Below are 26,344 nucleotides of genomic sequence, written 5' to 3' on the forward strand. Positions count from 1 at the left end.
AAAAAAATGCACTCGCGATGAAATGTTCTCTGAGCTCATGCAGTCCTCCCACACTGAAAGAGCCCAGCAGAATGTGTGGTGGCAGACAATGTCAGAGTCCAGGAAAGCACAATATGAACGTGAGGACAGGTGGTGGGCTGAAGATGATAGGTGGCGTCAGCTTGGTGACAGAAGGCAAGAGGCAATGCTGAGGCTACTTGAGGAACAAACTAATATGCTGATATGCTCCGGCGTATGGTTGAAGTTCAGGAAAGGCATCTTGAGCATAGACTGCCGCTACAGCCCCTGTGTAACCAACCACCCTCCTCACCAAGTTCCATGGCCTCCTCACCCAGATGCCCAAGAAGGCGGGGGGGGGGGGGGGAAGGTCCTCCGGGCACCCAACCACTCCATGCCAGAGGACTGCCCAAGCAACAGAAAGCTGGCATTCAATAAGTTTTAAAGAGCAGTGTTTTAAAGTGCTTTCCTCCTCCCCCACCCCACCCGGTGCTTCCCTTCTTCCCCACCCCTCCTGGGCTACCTTGGCAGTTACCCCCCTATTTGTGTGATGAATCAATGTAATGGATGAATGTGAAGCAACAATGACTTTATTGCCTCTGCAAGCAGTGATGAAAGGGGGTTGGGGAGGGTGGTTAGCTTACGGGTGGGGGGGCTTCATCAAGGAGAAACAAACGGAACTTTTACACCATAGCCTGGCTAGTCATGAAACTGGTTTTCAAAGCTTCTCTGATGCGCACCGCACCTTCCTGTACTCTGCTAACCGCCCTGTTGTCTGGCTGAGCATAATCGGTGGCCAGGTGATTTGCCTCAACCTCCCATCCCACCATAAATGTCTCCCCCTCACTCTCACAGATATTGTGGAACGCACAGCAAGCAGTAATAACAATGGGAATATTGGTTTCGCTGAGGTCTATACGAGTCAGTAAACTGTGCCAGCGCGCTTTTAAATATCCAAATGCACATTCTACCTCTATTCTGCACTTGTTTAGCCTACAGTTGAACAGCTCCTGACTACTGTCCAGACTGCCTGTGGACGGCTTCATGAGCCATGGCATTAAGGGGTAGGCTGGGTCCCCAAGGATAACTATGGGCAGTTCAACATCCCCAATGGTTATTTTCTGGTCTGGGAAGAAAGTCCCTTGCTGCAGCTTTTGAAACAGACCAGAGTTCCTAAAGATGTGAGCGTCATGTACCTTTCCCAGCCATCCCACGTTGATGTTGATGAAATGTCCCTTGTGATGCACCAGTGCTTGCAGCACCATTGATAAGTACCCCTTTCAGTTTATGTACTCGTTGGCTTGGTGCTCCGGTGCCAAGATAGGGATATGGATTCCGTCTATCGTCCCACCACAGTTAGGGAATCCCATTGCAGCAAAGCCATCCACTATGACCTGCACATTTCCCAGAGTCACTACCCTTGATAGCAGCAGCTCTTTGATTGCGTTGGCTACTTGGATCACAGCAGCCCCCACCATAGATTTGCCCACTCCAAACTGATGCCCGACTGACCGGTAGCTGTCTGGTGTTGTAAGCTTCCACAGGGCTATCGCTACTCGCGTGTGAGCTGTGAGGACTGCTCTCATCTTGGTATTCTTGAGCTTCAGAGAAGGGGAAAGCAAGTCACAAATTTCCACGGAAGTTTCATAGCCACTGGGAATCATCCCAGACATGCAACACTATGTGGTCCCACCAGTTTGTGCTTGTTTCTCAGGCCCAGAATCAGCGTTCCATGGCTAGAACCTGCCCCATTAACAGCATGATGTCCACATTGCCTGGGCCCGTAGTTTGAGAGAAGTCTTGTGTCCATGTCCTCATCACTCTCGTCACTGCGCTGCCATCGCCTCCTTGCCTGGCTTTGCTTTTGCAGGTTCTGGTTCTGCATATACTGCAGGATCATGGGTGTGGTGTTTACAGTGCTCATAATTGCGGCGGTGATCTGAGCAGGCTCCGACATGGCTTACAGGGTTGGCTTACAGGGTTGTCACACAGAATGGCCCCCTCAAGGATTGAGTTCACAACCCTGGGTTTAGCAGGCCAATGCTCAAACCACTAAACTATCCCTCCCCACACTATTCACGGAGGGAGGGAGGGGGGAGCAAATGAATACAAATGAATACAAAACAAATCTGGTCTCTTTACTGTTTTGATCCACTCCATCTCTCTTACACATCTTAGGCTGGCAGCAGATGGTGCAGTATGACTGTTAGCCATTGTCGTTTCCCATTTATGTCCAGGCGCCCCCGGCCGACCTCACCAAGGCCAGCCAGGAGCACACATATCTGCCCAGGCACCCCGAACCGACCTCACTGAGGTCAGCTAAAAGAGCACCCAGGAGACAACGATGAAGGCTACCAATCGTAATGCACCGTCTGCTGCCAAAAGGCAATGAGCTGCTGCTGTGTAGCAATGCAGTACCACATCTGGCAGCACCCAGGAGACATATAAGAACATAAGAACAGAAGACATACGGTGACAGTGAGCTGAGCGGGCTCCATGCTTGCCGTGGTATGGCGTCTGCATGGGTAACCCAGGAAAAATGGTGAGAAATGATGTATTGCTGTTGCTTTCACCGGAGGGGTGGGGGAGGGGCTGACAACATTTACCCAGATCCACCCGTGACAATGTTCTTGCCCCATGAGGCATTGGGAGCTCAACCCAGAATTCCAATGGGTGGCGGAGACTGCAGGAACTGTGAGATAGCTACGCACAGTGCAATGCTCCGGAAGTCGACCTTAGCCTCGGTCCTGTGGACGCACACCGCCAAGTTAATGGTCTTAAGTGGGGACACACACAATTGTCTGTATAAAATCGATTTCTAAAATATCGACTTCTATAAATTCGACCTAATTTCGTAGTGTAGCCATACCCTAACAGTCTCTTCACAGTCTATCACTTTGAAAAGCTTCTTTACATTAATTTCTAATACTTCACAAAAGAACACTTGCTATTCTACAAGTTTCCATGTATTTGGGGTCACTAGGATTGATTAAATAATTACTGTGAAATGACTTTTTAAAAAATAATATGGATTATCATTCTCTCTCTCCCCCCTCAGACACACATAAGGGGTATTACATATGTATCATGCTTTTCCTTCTTCAGCCATTCTCGACCACTCCAGTAACATCCTCATCCCCTCCCCTTTTGGTGGTTCATGGCATCTTTGGCTGGTCCTGGTCTCTCTGATTCCTTTAGCAGTAGCAGCACTGGGCTGGTTGTGCTATTTATTTCCTTTTCCTTTTGGCCACTCAAGGTGTTTCAGTTTTTTCATGAAAAACCTTCAAACACTCTTCTGTGTTTTCCCCTCTAATTATACATATATTCAGCACATCTCATCAGAACAAATACTACAAGGATTTTCCATCGTGTTATAGATCAGTTAGACCAGTGTTCTTCGATTCAAGGCCTGCGAGCCAATGGTGGCTCCCATGGACCCTAAGTGTGGCTCCCTGTCGATCACGCTCTCCGGCGGCAGTGGAGCTACAGCTAAGGGTAGGTCTATACTTACCGCGCGGGTCGACACGGAGAGTTCGACTTCTCTGAGTTCAAACTATCGCGTCTAATCAAGACGTGATAGTTCAAACTCCCCACGCGCTCCGGTCGACTCCGGAACTCCACCACCGCGAACGGTGGTGGCGGAGTCGATCTTGGAGCCGCGGACTTTGATCCCGCGGCGTCAGGACGGGTAAGTCAGTCGAACGAAGGTAGTTCAACTTCAGCTACGCTATTCGCGTAGCTGAAGTCGCGTACCTTAGTTCGACCCCCCCTCCGTAGTGTAGACCAGGCCTAAGACAGGCTCCCTGCCTGCCCTGGCCCAACGCCGCTCCTGGAAGTGGCCAGCACGCCCCCATGGCCCCAGGAGGGGTGGCAGGGGAGTGGGGGAGCAGAGGTCTCTGCATGCTGCTCCTGTCTGCAAGCACTGTCCCCACAGCTCCCAATGGCTTCCCGGCCAATGGGAGTTGCAGGGACAGTGCCTGCAGAGAGGGGCAGCATGCAGAGCCATGTGCCCCCCCAGGGGCCGCCCCCTTCCATGGGCAGGTTCTGAATAGCTCTTCCACTACCCAACCTGCAACCTCCCAGAGCCAGCCCCCAATACCCCCTCCTACACCCCAAGCCCCTGCCTCAGCTCATAGCCTTCCCAGAGACCACACTCCATACCCCCTCCTGCACCCCATACCCCCTCCTGGAGCCAGCAGCCTATACCCCCTCCTGCATCCGAACAGTCTGCCCCAGCCTGGAGTCCCCTCCTGCACCTAAACTCCCTCCCAGAGCTTGCACCACTCACCCCCTCCTGTACCCCAAGCCCGTGCCCCAGACCTGAGCCCCCTCCCAGAGCCAGCCCCCCCCCTACCTCCTTCTGCACCCCAAGTAATATTACCAATAACTGCAATATTACCATATCAACCAACAAAGAACTAAGTGTTCAACCATCTGTGTCGGATTGATGTGGCTCTCACATTGAAGGTTTTTTGCCAAAGTGGCCCCCACTTCAAAAATAGTGAAGAGCACTGAGTTAGACCAATCCAAGAAGTAACACAGAATCAAGGACAATTTTTTTAGCTTTGTAAAACTCAAACCAGGTTTTATTTGCACAGATGGGCCAGGAGCCAAATTTTAAAGCTTTGGTGGGTCCATATACATGTTTTCAGTGATAGTTCAATTCTCTTTCAAATGAGGATGGTCAAACTAAAGGTGGGTTTTGTTTCATAATAACTGAGTGATATCTTGGTTTTGCAGAAACAAAACCAGAGTTAATTCTGATTAGAGACCCATTTATCCCAGCAACCTGAAATCTGGGAGGGAAAACTGAATAAATAATTTTGTTCCTTCTCTAGTCATGCTTCAGAGAGCTTTTTGTTTGTAAACTGATGCATTGCAATAACTACTAGTGCCGGGATAAAGCACATTTTTTCACAATTTGGAAACATTTATTCTTTATTTTTAAACACTAGAGCATTTGAGTTTCTAATGTAACTTATTCTCCATCAGGACTCAGCTCTGCCTACAGCTTTCTGCAAAATCAGTGAATGTGTGAAGCAACAGTTGCATTAATCTCAAACATGCCATTCATCTCTGAGGTTGGAAAAAGGGTGAAGAGCATGACAACTGAAGTACTGTGGTGCTATAAGAAGCTTTTCTTTAGGGTTTATTTATTTTTTTTAGTTTTTTTTTAGTCTCTCCACTGGCTAATAGAACTAACTGAAAACGTCAAATTATTCTGTCTTGAGTCACTCACTTGTATCCAATTCACATTCTTAAATGGAAATGAGGCCATTCCATATATAAGAGACAGAGTCTTTCATTATTAGGACCAAATTTGACTGTTTAAAACTATCTATTAGAACTGCAGACCAACAGTTAATTTGGTTCTCTTTACTTTTCTTAAAAATACGATTCCCTTTATTTAATAAAATCTAACCCAAAGGCCAGTTAACTCCTTTCTTGTTTCAATACTTATATAGGTTCATTAAAAAATTGTTCATATTTTGCTTAAGTAATGAGAGCATTAATTTCAACATTTAAAGGAAACGCTGTTTGCAAGTGAATGTACAAGACTTTGTACGATATGTTATTAAAGTTTCCCCAGCTTGGTGTTCATTGCCAGGACACAAACAAAATTAAGTCTAAAGGAGGAGGACTGCAGATTTAAACAAAATCAATACCATAATCCCAACTTGTGCTAATGTCTCATTGTACTCATATTCACAGAATTGCCTCGAAATAATTTCAGGGGTGAGGAATACTCCAGAGGCAATGTGCTTTTCTGCACCATCAGGGGGTAAGGAGTGCTCTGACATCAGTCCACACAGGCTAGAAGCACAGTGAAAGAGAGCACCTACATTTCCGTGCCCCCATCCCTGCCAAAGGAATTGCCTTCCATTCTTTTCTAACAGCCCTCTCGGGCAGATGGATGGTTCCAGAGGTTGCCACATGCCTAGCTGTCTCTGATGGGGGGAAGGTGACAGAATGCAAGGCCCTTGAGCAGGTAACAGTGGATTCTTTCAGCTCAAAGGGCCTGAGCCAAAGCACCCTGAATTTAATGGAAAAACTCCCATTGATTTCAGTGGGCTCTGGATCAGGCCCGAACAGGTGCTGAGAAAACAACCTTCAAGTTCCAGAGTAAAATCAACACACACACACACACACACACACACACTTCTTCTATTGCCTAATTTAAATTCAAAATTAATTCACTCAAATAGCTTTAACAGAAGACATTCAAATCTTTAACAAGATATTAACCCGCCCCCCCCATTGTCTCTGCTGTCTTAGAAATATGAAGAAATCCTTTTCTATTCCATTTTCTGTTAATGTCTCTCAGCAAAAGATAATGCTTTGTACAGAGCATGGATTTTGTCTACCTCACAGACTGGTGTTAAAAATAAGAAAGTAAAAGAAAAAGCAGTGGCAATCTTTGTGTGCTGTAGATATGCAGTTTGAATGAGAACATTTCTTCAGGCCCCCTTTACTTTCACCACATTGTTAACAAAATTGTCTACAGAAAAGTAAGTCTAACCTATGGACCTGATCCTTAGCTTGGGTAAATCGTCAAAGCACCACTAAGACCTACACAGATGTACCCTAGCTGAGGATCTGTTCCTGTACAGAAATAATGGAAGTGAATCCCATCTTATCATCACAGATATTTTATTAACTTCTTTTCCTGCATAGATACCTCATGACTAACTCAAATAAAAACATGGGAGTTTTCTTTGAACTGAGGATACGCTACTGATGGAGGAAAAACTCAGACAAATAACAAACCCTTATCACAAATGCATTAACGCAGCTTTCCAGAATCTGGACTCAATTCCGATGTGGTTCCCATTGCTTTAATAAGCCTTTCATTAGTGTCTTATAAAGCAACGGAGTGTTTAATTATAATTATATTTTTGTCCTCCTTGTTAATCTGAGGGCTTTTTAATTCATTCTTATGACTGCTGCTCTGAACTGTACCGCAGCTAGTGTCTCTATGATCTGTATTTGGGCATGAAGGTGACAAAGTGAGGGCAATGCTTGTGATGCTTCTAAATTTCCCTACTGGCTTCATTACTGCTTCATATTGTTGATTATGTCAGTCAGTCAGCTTTTAGTACCCTGCATGGTAGGGTATGTTTCTAGTCTGAAAATGGCACTCAATCTCTCAGCAAAAAAACCCTCTTTCCTGCTTTTGAGAGACCTTGAGGTACAGCTCTGTCCAAATGAAGGCTCCAATTCTAGACTCCATTAGCATTAAGAACCACTTATCAGATACTGCAAAGCTTTATTGCTTTCCACCTGGCCTAGATTACTTAGATTCCTGAGCATACAATACTAGCGAGGACAGGGCTACAACCTCTCTTTGTTTTACAGAGCTGCACAGCTAAATACTATCTTAATGCAGGAAGTACCATACTGCCATCTACAGACAGGAATATCCCCTAATATAATCATTCAACACTAAATTTTCCCACAGCCAAGAGTCACTTTATTCTAATTTTCTCCTTTTAACATTGATGAATCACAAACTGTTTACATTTCAATGTCTCAGCCAAGCATGAACTTTCAGGCTTTTAATCTTTATAGACAAAGTTATTCTGCAGAGCTTAGAGGTACAGACAGAGAAAGAGAGAGTGAGCAGCTAGAAACTTTGTATTACCTGTCTGGTGTGGATGGGGCCTGGTGTCTTGAAGCCACCTTGACAACTGCATTCGGAGACACTATAAGGGTCCGAGCTGCTTGAGGAGCACTTGGAGAGCGAGTCACAACCCACCACAAAGGTGTTATCCAGAGGCAGTTCCTGAATGACATGGTGCTTCTTAGGGGGCACAGGAGTCTCGGGTTTAATTTGAAAGGTGGGCTGTGGAGAGGCAGACTTGTAATGCTTTGCTAAATCTGGGCTGTCAGGCTTAAATGTGGTTGGTGTGGTGGCCCAGTTATATTTTCCCATAGTCTGTTCTTCTAGCTCTACGGGAATGTCTAAAGTGCCATTTATATGCTCATGGGCAGGATCATCAGGCTTAGATTCTTCAATTGTCACAAAGTTGAGAAGGAGGCTTTTAGGAGAGCGCTTCTTTTTCTTCTTCTTCTTCTTGATCTGTCGGTTCTCCTGGTTTGGGGAGACCCATTCCCCACTCTGCTTGCTTTTTTGGACAACCTTGTGCCGGGGTGTCTGGCGGCATCGTACCAGAGCAGTGACAAAAATGACCAGGATGACTGTCATGGTGCCTGCAATTATAGCAATGATGATTTTGACATAGTCATTGGTCTGTGGGGTTATCTCACCATCCCCAACATTCTGGCCCACTGGTGTTTCCATATTTCTGCGCACCAGCTCCTGCACATATGAACCATTGGTGATGGTCTCATTCACAAATAAATGCACCAGTGCTATGGTATAGAGAGACTCTGGCTGTCCTAAATCATTGACTTTTATCACCAGCCTGTGTAAGCCATGATCCGCTGTGATTACCTTCTCTTTCAAAGTAATGTTGCCTGTTAACTGATCAATTGTAAACAAACTTCTCGAATTCCCACCTATAATGCTGTAGCGGAGCTCTGCATTCATCCCTGTATCATTGTCAACTGCAAAGACTTTAGTCACCACGGATCCTGGATTGGTGGCTGTGGGAATCAACTCATAGGAGTAGTTGGATGAAGGGATGACAAAAACTGGCCTGTTGTCATTCACATCAACTACATTTATGGTCACTTTGGCAGTGGAAGAGCGTTGCACTCTTCCTCCATCGATAGCCTTCACCTGGAAAGTATAAGAACCTTGTTGCTCTCTATCAAATGTAATATTGGGTCTTATTACACCAGTAAGTGGATCGATAATGAAATTCTCTCTGCCATTTAATATAGAGAGAGTAACTGCAGCATTCTCTCCAGAGTCAGCGTCAGTAACTGTGATGAGCCCCACTGTGCCATACATGGGGAGGTTTTCTGGCACATAGAAATTGTATTCATTGTGGGTAAAAGCAGGGCTGTTGTCATTCTGGTCCAGAACTGATAGTGTCACAGTAGCATTGGTCTGCAATGGTGGCATCCCATTATCCTTAGCCAGTACAGTGAAGGAGTACCTGTCCTGCTTTTCCCTGTCCAGCTTTCTCACTGCTGTCAGAACTCCTGTGCGGCGATCCAGGTTGAAAATGGGGGGTGCATCTGAACCCAGCATATAGCTGATCTCAGCATTGCGTCCACTGTCTGCATCTGTGGCACTGATCTTGGTCAGCTGGGTCCCAGGAGCATTGTTCTCAGGAATGGAAAGTCCTATGACAGGTTGTGTGAAAACTGGGGCATTGTCATTCTCATCTTTGATTTTGATCAGCAGCATTGCAGACTGATTTAAGGGAGGTTTCCCTGAATCAGAGGCCACTATTTTAATGGCATATTCTCGCGTAGCCTCATAGTCTAGAAATGTGGCAGTCTCCAACAGAAACTGATTATCAAATACTGGCTTTAACCTAAAAGGGACATCATGGTCTGTGAAGCAGGTAACTTTTCCATTCAGATCAGCATCCTTGTCCATTACTGTAATCAGGGCAATTTTTGTATTGAGTGGCGCTTTCTCAGACAGGAGCACAGTCCCATTCACTGGATTGATGATGTATCTTGTGTCTATGGATGGGACATTATCGTTAATATCGGTGATATTTACTGTCACTGTTGCCCTTGATGGAATTGAGCTGCCATCACTTGCCAAAACAGTTAACTTGTGTACGGGTGACTCCTCCCTGTCCAGTGGTTCCTTAATTGTGATGAGGCCAGTGGTGTTATCTAAGGCAAAGAGCCTTTTGGCCAGACTGGAAATCTGATTGCTGAAAAAGAAGTTGATCTGTGCATTTGAGCCCAGATCAGCATCAGTGGCATGGAGCTGAGAAACTGAGGTGCCCACTGGAGCATTTTCTGGAATGCTAACTTCAATGTCATTTTCCTTAAAGACTGGGCGATTGTCATTCACATCAGTAACTGTTACTTGTAGGATGGCTGTACTGGATCTGGGAGGTGTTCCACCATCTTCAACTTTAATCTTCATCACATATGTGTCTTTCTGCTCCCTGTCCAGGATCTGCTGGACTATCAACTGTGGCCACTTGTCTCCCTCAGGTGTTTCAATTATATCAAGTCCAAATACATTTTGACCCTAGAAGACACAGAAAAGGGAACAATTTTTATTATGAAAATATATTACAAATAGATAGACATCTTTACTGTACACATGGGATCCCATGAAAATACCTTTATAGGTGTATTTATACTGCTAGATTAAGCCTTTAGCCTTTGCCTTGAGCACAGAGCTGCGTGTAATTGTGCCTCCCTAGTAGCAGGCCTGAGCAGGAATGGTGTTTCAGAGCATCAAGGTTCCTTTTACAGCTCCAGCTCAAATTACTGCAACTCCTGAAAACATATGGCTTACTTCCTATTTTACACCTAGGTGGAGGGTGGGGGGTAGAGAGATGCCAAGGCTCAACTTACATCAGACCCCATGCTCACAGAGGGGCATTATCCATGCAGCTAAGGGTGTGCCCCACAACAAGCCAGGACCCGAGATTTGGGGAGGGCAAGCAAAAGGATAGGGGGACTTAATCCCCAGTTCAGCAGTGCAAGACAAGGGTACAATCTGTACCATTTAGAGAAAAGAAAAACTACACCATATTGAAAAGGGGATTACCACATAATTTAAGTTTCAAGTGGCACAGTCACAACTGAGACATGTTAGGTTATTAGAAATACATGAAAATCAGGAAGAATTATTCCCCTTTTCATCACTATGTATTTCATATTTGCAGTGAAAAATACATTCCAAGTGTGAAAATAAGATGTTTTTTCTTATGAATAATATCACAGGACTATTACATTTACACTCTGAGTAATAAGATCCTGTAATAGGGTTTGTTGAACACTTCATGCCCTTCTTACAGCAAGTAATGCATTTATATGTGCAGACACTGTAAAAACACAGCTTTTCCTTAGACTACGGGATGGACAGAGCAGTCTAAGTAATGTGCTGTCCTGCAGGTGGGAAACTGGAGTCTGGTTCCCACTGCTGGTATCTCTCTGGGCCAGCAGATGCTGGGACTCTTGCAAAGGGAGCATACACATCCCCCAAGGAGAAGGAATTGATTAGCAATGATCAATAGCAATCTCTCTGACTGATGAAGAGTGGTATTGACAGATTCCAAAGGGAATCCTAACAGCATTATCTCCCCAGAAGGATGGGGGCCATAATGCAGGCATTGAAAATAGGTGTGTAACATGGGTGAAAATGGGGGCTCAATGAGGATCAGATAGGATAGGGGGGCAGGGAACAGTTAGGATTTTATGTATTTGTTTTTAAGAACATTAAACTCTCGTTATGCCTGTCATGTTTATAGTCAGAAACCGTGCTGCTGACCTAGCTCTTGCTATACTCATGATGGGACTGGTTCTGCCACCCTTACTCACACTGAGTAGTAACTTCCTGCATGAGTATTTTCATTGGCTTTAATGTGTCTACTCAATTAGCAAGCAGCTAGTAAGCATGAGTAAGGGTGGCAGAATTGGGCCTGCTATAGTTTTATTTATTCATTTTAATTTATACACAAATTGCTAAAAGATCATCTCTCCATGGCTCTAGATTCTGCCAATAAAATTTACAAAGACAACTGTTAGTTTAATTTACAACTAACATTAACCAGATGTAAAAAGGAAACATCAGCTCTTCCCACCTACATCGTCATGACACCCCCACCCATCACCAAAGTTTAGGGGGATGAGATAGAACAGGCGTTGGCAACCTTTGGCATGCGGCTTGCCAGGGTAAGCACCCTGGCGTGCCAGGCCGGTTTGTTTAACTGACGCGTCTGCAGGTTCAGCTGAACGCGGCTCCCACTGGCCGCGGTTCACCGCTCCAGGAAAATGGGAGCGGGAAGTGGCGGCCAGTACATCCCTCAGCCTGCGCAGCAGGTAAACAAACCGGCCCGGCCTGCCAGGAGGCTTACCCTGGCGAGTTGCATGCCAAAGGTTGCCGACCCCTGAGATAGACTTTGCAGTGTGCACTACAAATCATGCAATTTAGGGTATTTAAGACCCTGCATGGAAGAGGGGCTTCCAGTGTGGAGGATTCCACATTTGGAATGGTTAGTAAGAAGCATGACTACACTGTACCCTGCTACCCACAATTACATCAGTACCTATATGGGCCTAATTCTGCCTTTGTGCATCTTCCATTGTCATCAACAGTACCAGGGCTCTTGCAGATTAGGGCTGAATATGATTCTATCCATTGCAGCAATCATTTCCTTTGTGGCAAAGCTGCAATATCTCCATTTCAAATAAAATAACCCAACTCTCTACCCCTTGTGCTGTGTCTGTCACCCCAATAAGTAATGACCCGCGACGATCTATAACAGAAATGTGGATTGGAAAACAGATGTAGATCTTCCTTTTTCACTGGAAGATGAGTGAAGATGCCAACCCTGCTAATCGTGTCCGAATCAAGTTCTATATCCTTTAATTTCTAAAACAGCGACCTCATGACAGACCTTCTCTTTGTTAAAGACAAGTGAATATTCTCCCTCAGTGGTAGGATTATCATGAGTGGATTACTGCAGGCAACCTTGCTAGCAGTTGTTTAATTTGGACTAAGACTCTTATTTGTTGCAAAAATGCTGAATTAAATAAACTGCTCTTTCAACACTGATTTCCACAAAAGCCTAGCAATAGTGGGGGAAAAAAAATCAGCTTTCCTACAGTTCTTTATTTGCACACAAGCTGACAGATGTGCATTGATTATTCTGTCATTAGCTCCTGCAACTACAACAAACACTATATACAGACTTTTAATTCATGAAACTACATACCCAATTTAGCTTTTCTTTAACTATCACATATGACAAGAGACACATTTTTCATTATAGCATATGATTTTGGCTTAAACGTAGAACTTCAGTTCCCTGTCACTAGCAGTAAACTGCTAGGGAAACAGCAAAAATCCAACACAAATTAGAATCTTTACTGAAAATATCAGCATTTTAACAAAATGTTTTATGCAAAATTGCTACCATATATAATGTAATAGGGATTAATTAAATACAGATTTCTATAGAAATTATTCTAAAAAAATACCAAATATAATAGAGAACTAGCTCTTCTATGTAATTTTTAAACTGATCTACAGCAACACATAGAAAATTAGATTCCTGTTATATTAGGGTATGTCTACACAGCTGCCGGGAACAAGTCTCACAGCCCTGGTTGCCAGACTTTTGCTAGTAGGTCTCGTGCTGGTGCACCGAAAATAACAATGTGGAAGTTCCAGCTTCAGAACTTCAGAGACCGAGACCGAACATAAAAGCAATATCTACACAGCTATTTTTAGTGCACTGGCATGGGCCCTGCCACCGCATCTGTTTATCCCAGCAGCTGTGTAGCCATACCCTCATAGATTAATTTTAAAATGGTAAAGACAAGTTATTTTTCTCCATTAAACCTCAGGGGATAAGATCTTTCCATATGGGGTGTAGCCTCTTATACTCATCTTTTTCTTCCATCCCTTTTATTGCCAAAGTGACAGCAGTGAATACTTAGGGTATGGCCTAATCACATATACCTAATGATTCCACCCTTCTGGCAGAATTCCTTAGAAACATCCTACAGAAAATTTTAGAGAGTTATGTGCCTGCCATAGAATTCTTTAGGTTGTTTAAAAAACAAAACAAAAACAAAAAAACCACCTACAGAAAGGATGTCAGTCTATAAATTTCATAGATTTTTAAAAGTAGTATCTATAAAACCATAGTAGTTTCATTCCTCTTAAATGGTATAGGACTTGTCCATAGGGAGAATAGTGTTTTCTTATACATTTGTAAATATCTTAAGGGTCACTATGCTGACACAACTCATGCACAGCTGTAGTAGATGCCTTTTGTAATTACAATGATAACTTTAACTCACAAAAAAGTATAAATACACACAAAGCCTAGCTTAGGATGCCTAGGGTCAAAGGCATATATAAAATTGGGCAAAATACATAAGTGGCAGTAAAGCCAGTCAAAATGACAATTAATGCAGTATTTTTTTAACAGACCAATTCAAGCAAACCTATCGTTACGTATTGTTGAAATGAATAAGAATAGGGACTGTGCCATTAAATACACACTTTAACACACCTATTGTGAGGATGGAAAGCTCTCCCACTTTAAATAGTCTTTGAAAAATGATGAAACATTCAACAACAAAAGGAACTATAAGGCTCTGACCGAGTCCTCCATGAGTAAAGCAATTTAGAGTTAAGAATGATAATCCAGGCTGAGCTATCAGCTTTAACTCTCACCAAACAAACACAGAGGATGAAATTCTGGCTCCACTGAAGCTAATGGGAACATTGGCACTGACTTCAAGAGGTCAGGATTTCACCCACAGGGCCAGATTCTGACACCCTTATTAACAAAGCTGTCCCACTGCATCATTGGGATTATTCCTAGTGTTGGTGCTGCTCAACAGCAGCAAAGGTATCTGAATTTAGCTCATAATATAAATATAATAGAAAGTTAGCACATATAAAGTATTGTTCACCTTCAAAGTGCTTTACAAACAGTACTCTTAAAACTGGGAAGTATTATCCCAATTTTTTGATGTGAGTAACAAAGGAAGAGTTAAATTATCTCATTTTAAGACATGCTAAGCACTGTAACGCCCATCTATTCAAGGCAAAAGAAGCTTCTCTTTCCAGAGCCAGGATTAGCATTAAGGAGCTGCTGGCTCAGACCATGAGACTCTCTCTCTCTCTCTCTCTCTCTCAAAAGAACAGCACAGTGATATGCACTTAAGCAATAGTATCAGCCCAGATTTTCAGCTTAAACTCTGCTTCCTTACAATATAAGACCATTCACTTCACTGGAGTCATGCATTACATTGAGAGGTTCCTGTAATTACAAATCAGTATTTTTGTTGAAAGAACTCCCTGCCATATTTACCTGATCATTCGTAATGGATCCAAATGTCCTTTTCGGTGCTGTTTTGGGCTGTCATGTAAATACAAAATTAGAAAGTTTTTTAAAATGTGTAACATTGAAGTAGACTTGTAAATACACAACTATTCAAACACGGACACTCAACACAGTGAAGTGGAACAGCTCTTTCAGTGCTACAACAGGCTAGCATGCTGGAACTTAAGAGGGGGCTCCTAGGGTCCATTCCTGTACAAACTTGCTTCTGGCTTATGTGATTCTGCAATATCACAAGCTGTCTCATTGAACTCAGTGGGATTCAGATTCTGGAGTAAGAGCTAAGCCTAGCAGGAAATATTTGCATGATTGGGCTCTTAGCTGGCAGATTACTGCCTGGATGAACTGGAAAAGCAAAGCCATGGGTCAATGCAGGCGCCATTAACATGGCCTGCTGTGGCCAAGACTACTCAGGAAATTAAGTTTGCGAACCAATAAATGGATAGACAGTTAACAGCTCTATCGGATGCTGATAAACTGATAGACCACAATGGCTTCTTAAATAAATAAAGCCCAAACCCCCCAACTATGGTAAAAAAAATCACATTAAAAATGTACAATACTGTGTGATGCATAGCACTTTGGATTTTAAAAGGGAATCAGTGTTTGTGATTATTGTTGAGACCATCAGAGAGTATTTGTTCATGTAATAAACAAATCAGGGGTAGATCCTGTAAGGTGCATAGTGTGCTTATATTTCACTAAAGGAGAATGCTCAGCACCTCACAGAATCAGGTCCTCATTGGGCAAGAAGGCCTTGTTTCTGAAGACATGTTTAACTTAAGGCAATTTACTCACAGTGCATAAAATTAAGCACATTTTAACAGGTTGAGGACCTAAATCTTTTTAGCAGATTGTACAAATGACAAAATCTATACAGAATGTATATAAGAAATATTCAAAGTGGTAATAAAATATACAATGAGCAGCAAGTGGGCCCACACAGTTTAACCATTCTAAAATGCAAGAACCTACCATACAAAACACTTGTGGTTAGATAATCCTGGCATCAAACTGTGAATCAGACATAATGGTTTCCTGACTCCTTCATACAAAATTATTTTAAACAGATAAGTCATTTGCAATAATAATACTTTAATAAGAAAATCTTCAATATATAAGCATCCAAATGATCCTAAAGTGCTTTAAGAACCCTCCCCCGAAATAGCTCAGCTGTTTGCTGGCTGATGAACATTTCAGGTATACCCAAGAAGGAAACACTTGCAGTTCTTTTGAACATACAAGGTAGGTCCCAATGTTCTGTTGTTGCCAAGAGAATTCCTATGGAACACTGTAGCACAGCAGGTGCAGTCAAGAATGAGCCAAGAGAAAAGATTACGGTAACACAGACACAAGATTTCCAATGCAAAATTATACAGGAGCTGCAAAATGGGACAGATTAGTTTTCAGATTTTGTTTTTAAAAAGCATGCATTTTTCTTTCAAGCTTGACACTTTGAATGTGAAACGTGTAAATACCCACAGCAAAGCTAAACCCTAAATACAGAGTTACTATAGATAATAAGTAAATACTAGCACATTCAGAACCATGGTAGCATGAATGCCACAGCTCTAATGAAAAGGAATACAGGTCTCTAGTCTGCTGTCACAATGTGTGATTCAGATTTGTATTCATTCTGAAAGATTATGCTGCATTACGCTTCTCTGTCATTTAATGCACACCAACTTTCCACTCTCTTTTCTGCAATACTGCATGCAACTTGGGTTCCACTAAATGTATGCAACTGGGAGGGGGCGGGGGACAGGGACTGTGGTGTACACATACTAAAAGACAGCAAGATGGCCTCAAAGAAGAAACTGAAATTAGAAACCTGTGAAATATTTGCAACACAAACAGAAATCCACAGGAAATTTGCCTGATGTTGGGTTCCATTATAAACTTGTTGAAACTCAAGCAAGGTTTGTCAGAACATATCCTGAGGTTAAAGAACTGAGGCCCAGTTTCAAATAAACTTGGGTAAACGCATGGTTTTGTATCAATACTATGCACAGTTGCTGTTTCATATGCTGTTGATGTAAATCCTGCGAAATATAACGACAGTCTAAACTAAGTTTTGCTTAGACAGTCAAACCCAAAACTCAAAAGTGGAACTTGGGGGTTCTGAATTTCCATAAATCTAAGCTAAAGGAAATGCCTGTACAAGAACCTGTATGTAAATATGTTCAGCTCCTTGCCTAAACTGTATGAATATGAAAAATCTAAGGGCAAAATCCATTTGGTGGACTACAAATTTATCGATGAACTTGGCCACAAGTGCCTAAGTATTTCTCAACCTCAGTTTATGGTTTTAAAAGAGCTACCCTAGCTGTAAAGCACAAGCAAAGCTTTCCTATCCATACACTCAAAGCCTAACTACTTACATTATATCAATAGCGAACATAATACTAGGCGGGGGCTCAGCACAAAGTACAGATAAGGAACCATTATTCCAAAAGTGAGAGAAACGTAAGAAATACAATGGGCAAGTCATCAGAGAATCAGTAAGTGGTCCAAAGTATTGTAATCTGAACAAAACGGAGGTTTAGGAGGAATACACAAGCACTGAAATGCTTGGGAAGCTAAATTTAATGTTATTGCAGAAAGACTGAGAGTAATGTCTCTTTCTGTTCCTTACCACCCCAGGGCAGCCTGTCCTTTCTCTTTAGAACTCTTCCCAACCTTGATTTCCCCAAATCTCCTTTGGATTCGACTTCTCTGACAATTTTATCCATAAAGCTGTCTCATATTTCCTGAGCTTGTGAAAGCTGATGAATGTTCTTTGACCAAATTGTGAACAGGAAAAGGTCTAGCATACAGAATAATTGCCTTCCATGCCCTGATACAAGTTCTTTACACGAGTTTAGCAAAACATACTAGCAGTTTCCTTAAATTTACGCTTTATACTGAAGATGACAAATGTCAGTGCAGTTGTCCTGACATGACAGTGTCATTAGCAGTTCTATGGCCCAACTAAGCCCTGACAAGCTTCTCTTCACCATTCATGTTAGGGGTGCTGTAGTGATGGTTAACAAGACAGATTTCCGGTTTTGGCATATGAACGGTATCTTCTCATATTACAAGTTGTCCTATAGCAAAGTAGGCAATATAGTAACAACCTAAGTTTGTGTAACAGTACTGCAAATCTTGTATTTTTCAGGCTCTCTCTTATCCTGGGTTACCAGGGCTGCCACTATTAACAGTTTCCCCTCCAACACAAATTCTCTGCATCACACTATTATGATACTTGTACTGTGGTATCAGCACATTGCTTCATCTCATCAGGATGTAAAGTCATGACAGCATGAAATAATTTGAAGGTCACTTGAGTGGTTCCGCAAACTTAGCTCAAATGGACTCCTATATAGGTGCATCACCAAAGCAGCCAAGTATCTCACAAGCATTAATTAATGTATCCCCACAATACTTTGAGGTAAGGAGGTATTACTACTCCCATTTTATAGATGGGCTCCTGAGATAGAGAGAGAGAGTACATCACTTGTCCCAACATCATGCAAAGAGTCCGTGGTACATCCAAAAATTGAACCCGCTCTCTTGAGCACCACTCCAAGGCATTAAACTCAAAATCATCCTTCTTTTAGGAACAGTTTCCCCAAAACAGGGACAGGTAACAAATGTAGGTAGGAGAACTAGAAAAGTGGATTCTCCTCCACATCACATCCCATTATACATGTTGAGAGACATACACACACACTCTACTGAACAGGAGATTGATTAAGTACATGATGGACAGTTTAAGGTATTGAATATGACTGGGCATTGTTCTAAATGCTTCCATTTTTCCATAGCCTAAAGGAAGGTTCCAGAAACATTTCCTGTCCCAGCAATTTTCCCCTTCTTTGTAATGGCACTAGGATTTATACAGGGAAGAAAGGATTTGGGGTTTATGTTAGGTATCTCATTGTTCTTTATTTTATTACAAACTTGAATTTTTTATGATAGCATATTTTACATGTCACATCATTATAGATTTGATGCATTTGCCAGTTAAGGTTAACAGGGACCAAAGAACCAATCATCTGTAAATACATGATTACACATTTCATGGATATCACTTACTAACACATAATTGTGGTTCAGGAAGTGTCAGGAAGAAAGCTATTCTGGGTACTCTCTCAACAAGAGCTAAATAAAGAGCCCAATTCTGCTTTGGCCGCCAGAACAAGGCACCTTGAGATTCTAAATATATTTTTAGAGTTATTGGACGACCAGGAGTTTGAGCAATGTGGACCTGCAAAACACCCTATTCCTTCCCTGCTCTGTAGCCAGGGTAATCTGTCAGGAAGAAGAAGATTCAGACTGACATCCATTTGTGCACAGGAACACGCAGGCAACTGTGTTCCTTACCTTAAAACAGATGCTGCTCAGCAAATTTACCACTTCCATCCGTTTCAATGGGAACTGAGGGTGATGGACACATGGCTTTAGAGAGACAAGACAGATGAGGTAATATTTATTGGACCAACATCTGTTGGCGAGAGGGACAAGCTTACGAGCTATATAGACTTCTCCTCAGCTTTTTTAGCTCTATGTAGCTCAAAAGCTTGTCTCTCTCACCAACAGAAGTTGGTCCAATAAAAGATATTACCTCACTCACCCTTGTCTCTCTAATATTCTGGGACAACACAGCTACAACAACACTACATACATGTGGCTTTGGTTCATAAAGCATGGAAAACAGAAACAAAAAGCCCTTTGACACTGTTAAAATATACAGAAATTTATGCCCATTAAGTCTATACCTCAATCTCATTTCATTCCCTCCCCGCACCCTAAACAAATACCTGAAGGAAATATGCACATGCCTCCCAAATTTTCTTTTAAGAGACAGAAACTTTACTGAGTTATATAGGTGCAAAAAATAAATTTGAACCTCTGATTTTGTATTTATATAATAAAGTTCTTTTGCATCATATCTTTTGCATCATATCTTGTAAGCCAAAGTGGTTGAAACTTTTGCATATTGATTGTATTATTTACTTTTAGGGAAAAAATTGATAAAATCTTTGTGTGGGTTACATGGGTAACACAAACACAGATGCTTAACTAGAGATATAGGTGCCTAAACAAGCACAATAAAACATAAAAAAACAAAACAATATGTTCTCTTGACTTACATCATAAAAGGGCACTCTTTCATATACCCATACTATACCTTAATGTCAATGTTTTCATTGCTTTATGAATTATGATTTTGAAAAGAAGAACACGTTGATCTCAGATTCAGGAAACTTCCAACTGACATTTGCAATTATGCACATTTACGGAATGCCCTATAATCTCATGCAATACAGCTTTTTCCCTGTTCTTCCCCCCCTCCCCGCTTCACAAATAAGCTTTAGGGGGGTTGTAGGCCTTGGGGTAAAAAGTGCTGAAATACATATGATGGTAAGACCTTCCAAAACCTTTGTTCTCTGCCTGGATTTCTAAACTCAAAGAGAAAGTTTGTGCTGAACATTGAACTCCTCAGGGGACCATTTCTACTTTTGAGACAAAAGAGATGCTTTTAAAAAAAAAGTTATCCTAGAACAATACAAAAAAGGAAAGACATAGCTGAGCCACCTTACTAAAATTCGAAAGGTGCTTGACATATGCATGTACAAGATGCCACTTCACTGCCTATTGGAAGGTAATAAATAACCTTGCACTTTCAGAGTTATAAATCTGGTACAGTTGCCCAGAAGAAGCATCTAGTGCGAGTAAGTACTAAAAATAGTTGCAGAGATTGGATTCTAAAACTGATTAAATAAAGGCTGTTTACTGTGTTGATCAGGGAATGCTGGGGACAGAGCAAAAATCTGTTTCTGAACTTTTCTGGTACTTGATTTATCAGGAAACCAACCTGACGCCTCCTCTCCCTCCTCCAACTTCCCTATTGTCATTCATTGGTATATATCAGAATCAATACAACAAAAGCATGAGGTCCAAAAAGATAAAATATTTCCCTTCTGTACTGTGACAGGGCCACTTTGGAAGTAAACAATGAAAAAAAAAGACAGTATACTGTATAACTGTAGTGAAAACTACAATATATAAATCTTCATTTCACTAAGTATCATCATTTAGGAATTTGTGATATTACTGAAAGTACCTTCCTTGTGACTTGATTAGGATTAAAAATCCTAGGATGAAAAGAATATTTTAAGTACACAATTTACTCCTGAGGGAATTCTGTGCCAAAAAAATTAAAATTCTGCACCAAAAAATTAAAAACGATGTGCACAGTATTTTAAAATTCTGCAAAATTCTGCAAATTTTGTCAGTAAATAAATGTGACTCTAACATGGCAGTGGGGAGCACAAATCACTGGCTGCATTGAGGTAGGAGATCACCCTGAAGCCCCCAGTTTCCCCGGTATAGAGACTCGGCAGTGTAAGGAGATGGGACTCAGCGGGGAGGTCTGGGTGTATGTGTGGGGGGGGGGGGGGGGGTTGGGTGCTGGGGCAGTGAGGCTTGATGAGGTGGGGGGGGGGATCCAGGTGCACCTGGTAGGGGATCAGTGGGGTGTGGGTCTGGGAGTGTGTGTGTGTGGGGGGGGGGTTCATCAGAGGGGTCCAGGTGTAGGGAGGTAGGGCTTGTCAGGGTGAAGGTTCGATGGGCGTGTTTAATGGGGGAGCCCCAGCTGCTGCCAAGGGGACGCCACATGCTGGGCTCCCGCTTCCCGTCACAATTCCCCTATCCCCTTCTCTTCTCCATTTCCCCTCCCCTCACTCCCACATTCCCCTCCTCCTGCCCTATTTCACCCCCTTTCCTTCCCCACTGCCTCTTCCCCTCACCCACATCATCCCTCATTTTCCCCACCCCCCCGCTTACCCAGCCCCACCACGGGCACTCACTGTTACACGGAATAGAAAACAGGAAGGCTCCTAGCACACAGAAGAGGAGCTCGACTAGCACTAGGACCCAGGAGGTAGCATCCAGCTGCAGAGTCAGTGTAGTAGAGACACAGCCTTCTTCAGCTGGGCAGCTCTGTGCTTGCAGAATGGGTGGGGAACAGTGACACGTAACTTCATGTGCCCCCCCAATGCCTTGCCTCTATTTGGAGGGAGGGAATCTCCCCAAAAAACTGCACCCATTGTCATCCCCCGCACACGGCTTCCCTTTGCTTCTCTGCCATTTTCTGCAGGGAAACACAGGAAATTTGCAGGGTGGGCAGGGGTGAAAGTAACTTAAACGACTTGCCAGTCCTGCAGAGGGGGAGGGGTCTCAACCGGAAGAGGCATGGCCTCTATTGGAAGAGGTGGGGCCTTTAAATCCCAGGGCTTTTAAATCAGGATTTAAAGGGCTCGGGGATTCAGCTGAAGCTAGGAGCCGGGCTCTTTAAATCACCCCTGGAGCTACCAGCTGCAGAGGCGGCTGGGAGCCCTGGGGTTTGGGCAGGGGTGAAAGTAATTTACATTTCTTACCCATATGGTCCAACCGCAAGCAACCCACCTCTCCTACATACTTCATGGATCCCTCCCATTGCATGACATAGATAGAGAAAATAAAGCTACTATTACTACTACCAGTACTGTCTGTAATAAAACTTTACTATTGGAATAAGCCTGAAAAAGTGAAAACTCACTGTCACATTTGTCTCCGTGTCTTCCCTCCTCCTCCAGCCAGGCTGCGAACACTAGGCTCCATGCTTTCTCCCTGCCTGGCACTGAGCAGCAGCTGCAGGGGCTTTCCTCTAGCTTGCAGCAGGGAGCAGGGAGACTGGCTGAGGGAGGGAGAAGCCTGCCTCCTGCATAAGAACAGTTTAAACTCAGCTGTTCCCTGCACGGTTCAGTAACATTTCAAAGAGGATCTGCAAGCAGTTTGGACATCACAACCATGATCCTCTGCTGGGGAGGGAATGGGACAGATTTAAACTTGGAAATGGTTCCTGATTTTGATTGTGTTTTTTGTGTATAGGAGATCCCCTCATCCCGGGGGCAGAAAAGAACTGCCCCTGCCATGGTCTCCCCTCCCCACCCCAATAACAACTGGGAGTGAAATTAACAAGGATGCCAGAAATGGCTTCTAACCCTGGGGGCTGAACTGCGCAGGGAACAACTGAGTTTAAACTGTTCTTATGCAGGCAGCAGCAGCAGGCAGAGCCTTGTCTGCAGCTTGGCTGGAGGAGAGGGAGGGAGGAGACGAGAAACCAATGTGACAGTGACTTTTCCCCTTCCACCTGATTTTATTAGCTCTAGATTTAAGCGGTGGAGACAAATGCTTGTATTTGTTGTGTATATTAGTATTGGAGACAAGATCCCCTCATCCTGGGGGCAGACAAGGACTGCCCCTGCCATGGTCAAACACACCCTCCCCACTCCCCCCAGCTACTGTGAGTGAAATTAACAAGGATGCCAGAAACCATTCCTAACCCCGAGGGCTAACCACTCAGGGAAAAGCTGAGTTTAAACTATTCTTATGCAGGGGGCAGGCTTCTCCCTCCCTCAGCCAGTCTCCTTTTCTTACCGGTCCTCCGTACCGGCCCGTACCCACTTACTTTCACCTCTGAGGGTGGGTGGTGTTTTCTGCAGGTGTGCAGTCCCAGAGAATCCCCCCAGGAGTAAAAATTTAATAGAGAAATACATAAACATACCCAATACTATACATCATCTAACTGTGTCCCATTTCCAAAGCATTTATTACAACAACATAAACTGATGAATGGCATTTTCTGTTTGTTTGGGGGGGTTTTTGGCGAAGAAACCAGACTCCTACAAATGTTCTCATTTGTGTTTATGTGTGTGTGTTTTATTTTTGATATTGTCTTCCATATCCCTGCTAGTGATCTAAGTGCATCAAATTTCTCCCTTCCCTTAGAAACAGCAAAAACGATGCAAAGATCTCAGCAATCTAGTTTGTTCTTGGATTACACCCTGTATTATATACTTTAGAGATTTCTGCCCCAAATTTTATATATTTCAGATGATGGATTTTCATTGTGAGGAAGGAAAGTAAATGAAAATATCTTTTTTCACAGAACCGTAAAGATGCCTTTATTGGGTATTATTGTCACTTTTCCCCATTCTCTTCCTTTACCTTTGGTCATTTGTTTATAACTTCTGCTACATGTGTCATCTTGACTTTAGACTGTCATCTCTGAGGCAGGTCATTGTTTTGGTAGGTGCATGATATATTTTTCAGCACTTAAAAATAATGAATTGAAAAATAATTATTTTAGAAGACTAATGACCAATTTGCAGGAATGAAAACCACACATTTCAGTCGGCAGCTTTTACAACCTGCTCTAAAGCACAGCCTCAGAGTTTACCCCCTTCCTGAACCTTGGCTTTAACAGCTATAAGCTTGTCTTCCATGCAGTTAACTCAAGTAATAACATAAGCATTGTCCCAAACTCGACTCCTGTCCATATTCGACAACCCTTGACTGTGGTCATGCTTTTAACGTGAGCTGCTTGGCCTGTCAAGCTAGAGCATCAGTTAGCACAACTTGCTGCCAACATGACCATTCCGTTGCATGGACGTAGTCTAGGTCCACTCAAGTGCCACTAATCCTCTAATGCCTTCCCACAATTCCCGCTGGGTGAGAGGCAAAATCCATGTCCTCAGCTCATGCATTATAAAGTGTTATATGAAAACCAGCTGCTGGATAGGTCATCCGTCCTGCTTACAGATTTAAGACTCCACTCCCATCCCCATTTAGCTTTACTGTGCAAAAATTGGTCCACTGGGCCATACGCACAGGAATGCAGAGAAGAATGTGAATCTGAATGAAATCGTTTTTGACATTCAGTATTATGGCTTTCAGTAAAGGAATGAAATCCACAATAAATGATTGAACATGAGTCTGATAACGGAAACAATAAACTTCCAGTAGCCAATGCATTGTTAAGGTTTTTCCTTATTATGCTCTTACACATGATCAGTTTAGTTCCAGCCACTGCCCAGGAGGGAAAGCCAACCAATCATTTCACAACAATGTGCATATTAAAACAGCTCTCCATGTTCAGTTTTTGCTGATCTCAGAGGCAGAGAACAAAGTATGCTATCACCTCATACATACCCTTTGATATGTAATGACAATCTTGCAAACTGATGTGTGTCAAGTATTGCATTATCGTCATAAAATAAGTTATTATCTCAAACACATTTCTCATAGATAAATTCATTCTATAAAGCCCTTTGCTCTAACATACTGGGGAGAAATGAAACAAAGGAAAGAAAAAAATCCCCCTTGCATGCATGTTACATTAGCCAGGTCCTTTTACAAAAGGAAAGGGAACAATTTTCAGTTTTCTTTGTTACAGTGCTCATAAGACTCAGTGCACTGCAGTGCTGACATAAGATTCATCGAGCCACCGAAAGCTAATATGAAGTTGAACTTCAATCCTGTTGTTCCAGAGCAGGTTCTGAAAGTCACCTCTCTTCTTTAGGAGTTCTCTTTAAATATTATCTGACCAGAACAGCAGGAATGCAGTGTGTCATTTTCTCAGTTCTGCCAAATAAATCTGTGGTGTGATTTTTAAAGTCCACACAGAAAATGGTATGTACTTATAGTGAAATGTTGGAAATTTTGAAATAAGTCTTCAGATGAAACCAGAGGTTCAAATCCTGCCTCTATAAATATGAACAGTTTATAGAAATTGTATATTTAAAATTATTTGACATAGCAGCATATGAAGCAGTACGTAAACCCAATCTTTACTTTTCTTTTGCACCCACCCAGTCTTCCCTGTATGAGTGTATAAGTGGAGTCTGTGTATATCCTGTTCAGATTCTCTGAAATGAGAAGCATTATGGAAATAAAATATTTATTAATTTCAAGTAAAATGAGAGTGTAATATATTATTGGTAAGGAAAATAACACAGACATGTAAATGTTACTTACTCAGGTCCAATTAAAACATGCAAAACAGAAACGGATTTCAGTGAGATGCATCTTTCTAGAATCATCTTTAAAGAGAAAAGAAAACCTAAATATTTCCTAAAACTGCTGTGTGTTTTTGTTGCTGTGGTGCTCTCAGAAATGAACTGAAGAACTTCTACTATCTTCCCTGCTCTGCTATGCAGTTATTCTTGCTAAGGGCTATTGGCAATATTGACATTTAATCTAAGCATTTATACAAGTCATCAATGTGGTATCTAAGTACTCTGCAGAGACTATCAGAACAATGATTCACTATATAGGTATGCAAAGTGGCTTCCTTCTCCTTAAGTCAGTTGAGACAATGAGTATTGTTTTGTTTATTCAATCTCTCTCCCTCTCCACCTCTTCCATCTGATCTATTCTTCAACATACCAAACATTCAGGCTTCCTTCACAATGACTTCTATGACCCACAAAAAACATATAGGCCAAAAAAGGCCAATGCTGCATTGACTGGTGCTCTGCTAGCTGCAGCTAGCATTCAACAGAAAA

At 42.6% G+C, this 26,344-nt stretch overlaps 1 protein-coding gene across 16 annotated transcripts in view; it reads right to left on the bottom strand.

Annotated features, from left to right (window-relative positions):
- The window catches only part of PCDH11X (protocadherin 11 X-linked), a 1,093,295-nt gene that overhangs the window by 891,585 nt on the left and 175,366 nt on the right, over positions 1 to 26,344 (bottom strand). For 14 of the 16 annotated variants that reach the window (XR_005584516.1, XM_039487734.1, XM_039487731.1 and 11 more), the window contains 2 exons: positions 14,940 to 14,987; positions 7,640 to 10,126 (listed from right to left, as the gene is read on the bottom strand). Coding sequence is in view for 15 of the 16 variants with exons in the window: in XM_039487734.1 (XP_039343668.1) it covers positions 7,640 to 10,126; positions 14,940 to 14,987 (2,535 nt within the window). In the remaining variant the exon portion in view is untranslated. Of the gene's footprint in view, positions 1 to 7,621; positions 10,127 to 14,939; positions 14,988 to 26,344 lie in introns of those variants that run through there. The other 2 variants (XM_039487743.1, XM_039487736.1) reach the window with 2 other exon arrangements.

This window comes from Mauremys reevesii, linkage group 9 (assembly GCF_016161935.1).
Source record: "Mauremys reevesii isolate NIE-2019 linkage group 9, ASM1616193v1, whole genome shotgun sequence".
In the NCBI taxonomy this organism is placed as follows: Eukaryota; Metazoa; Chordata; order Testudines; family Geoemydidae; genus Mauremys; species Mauremys reevesii.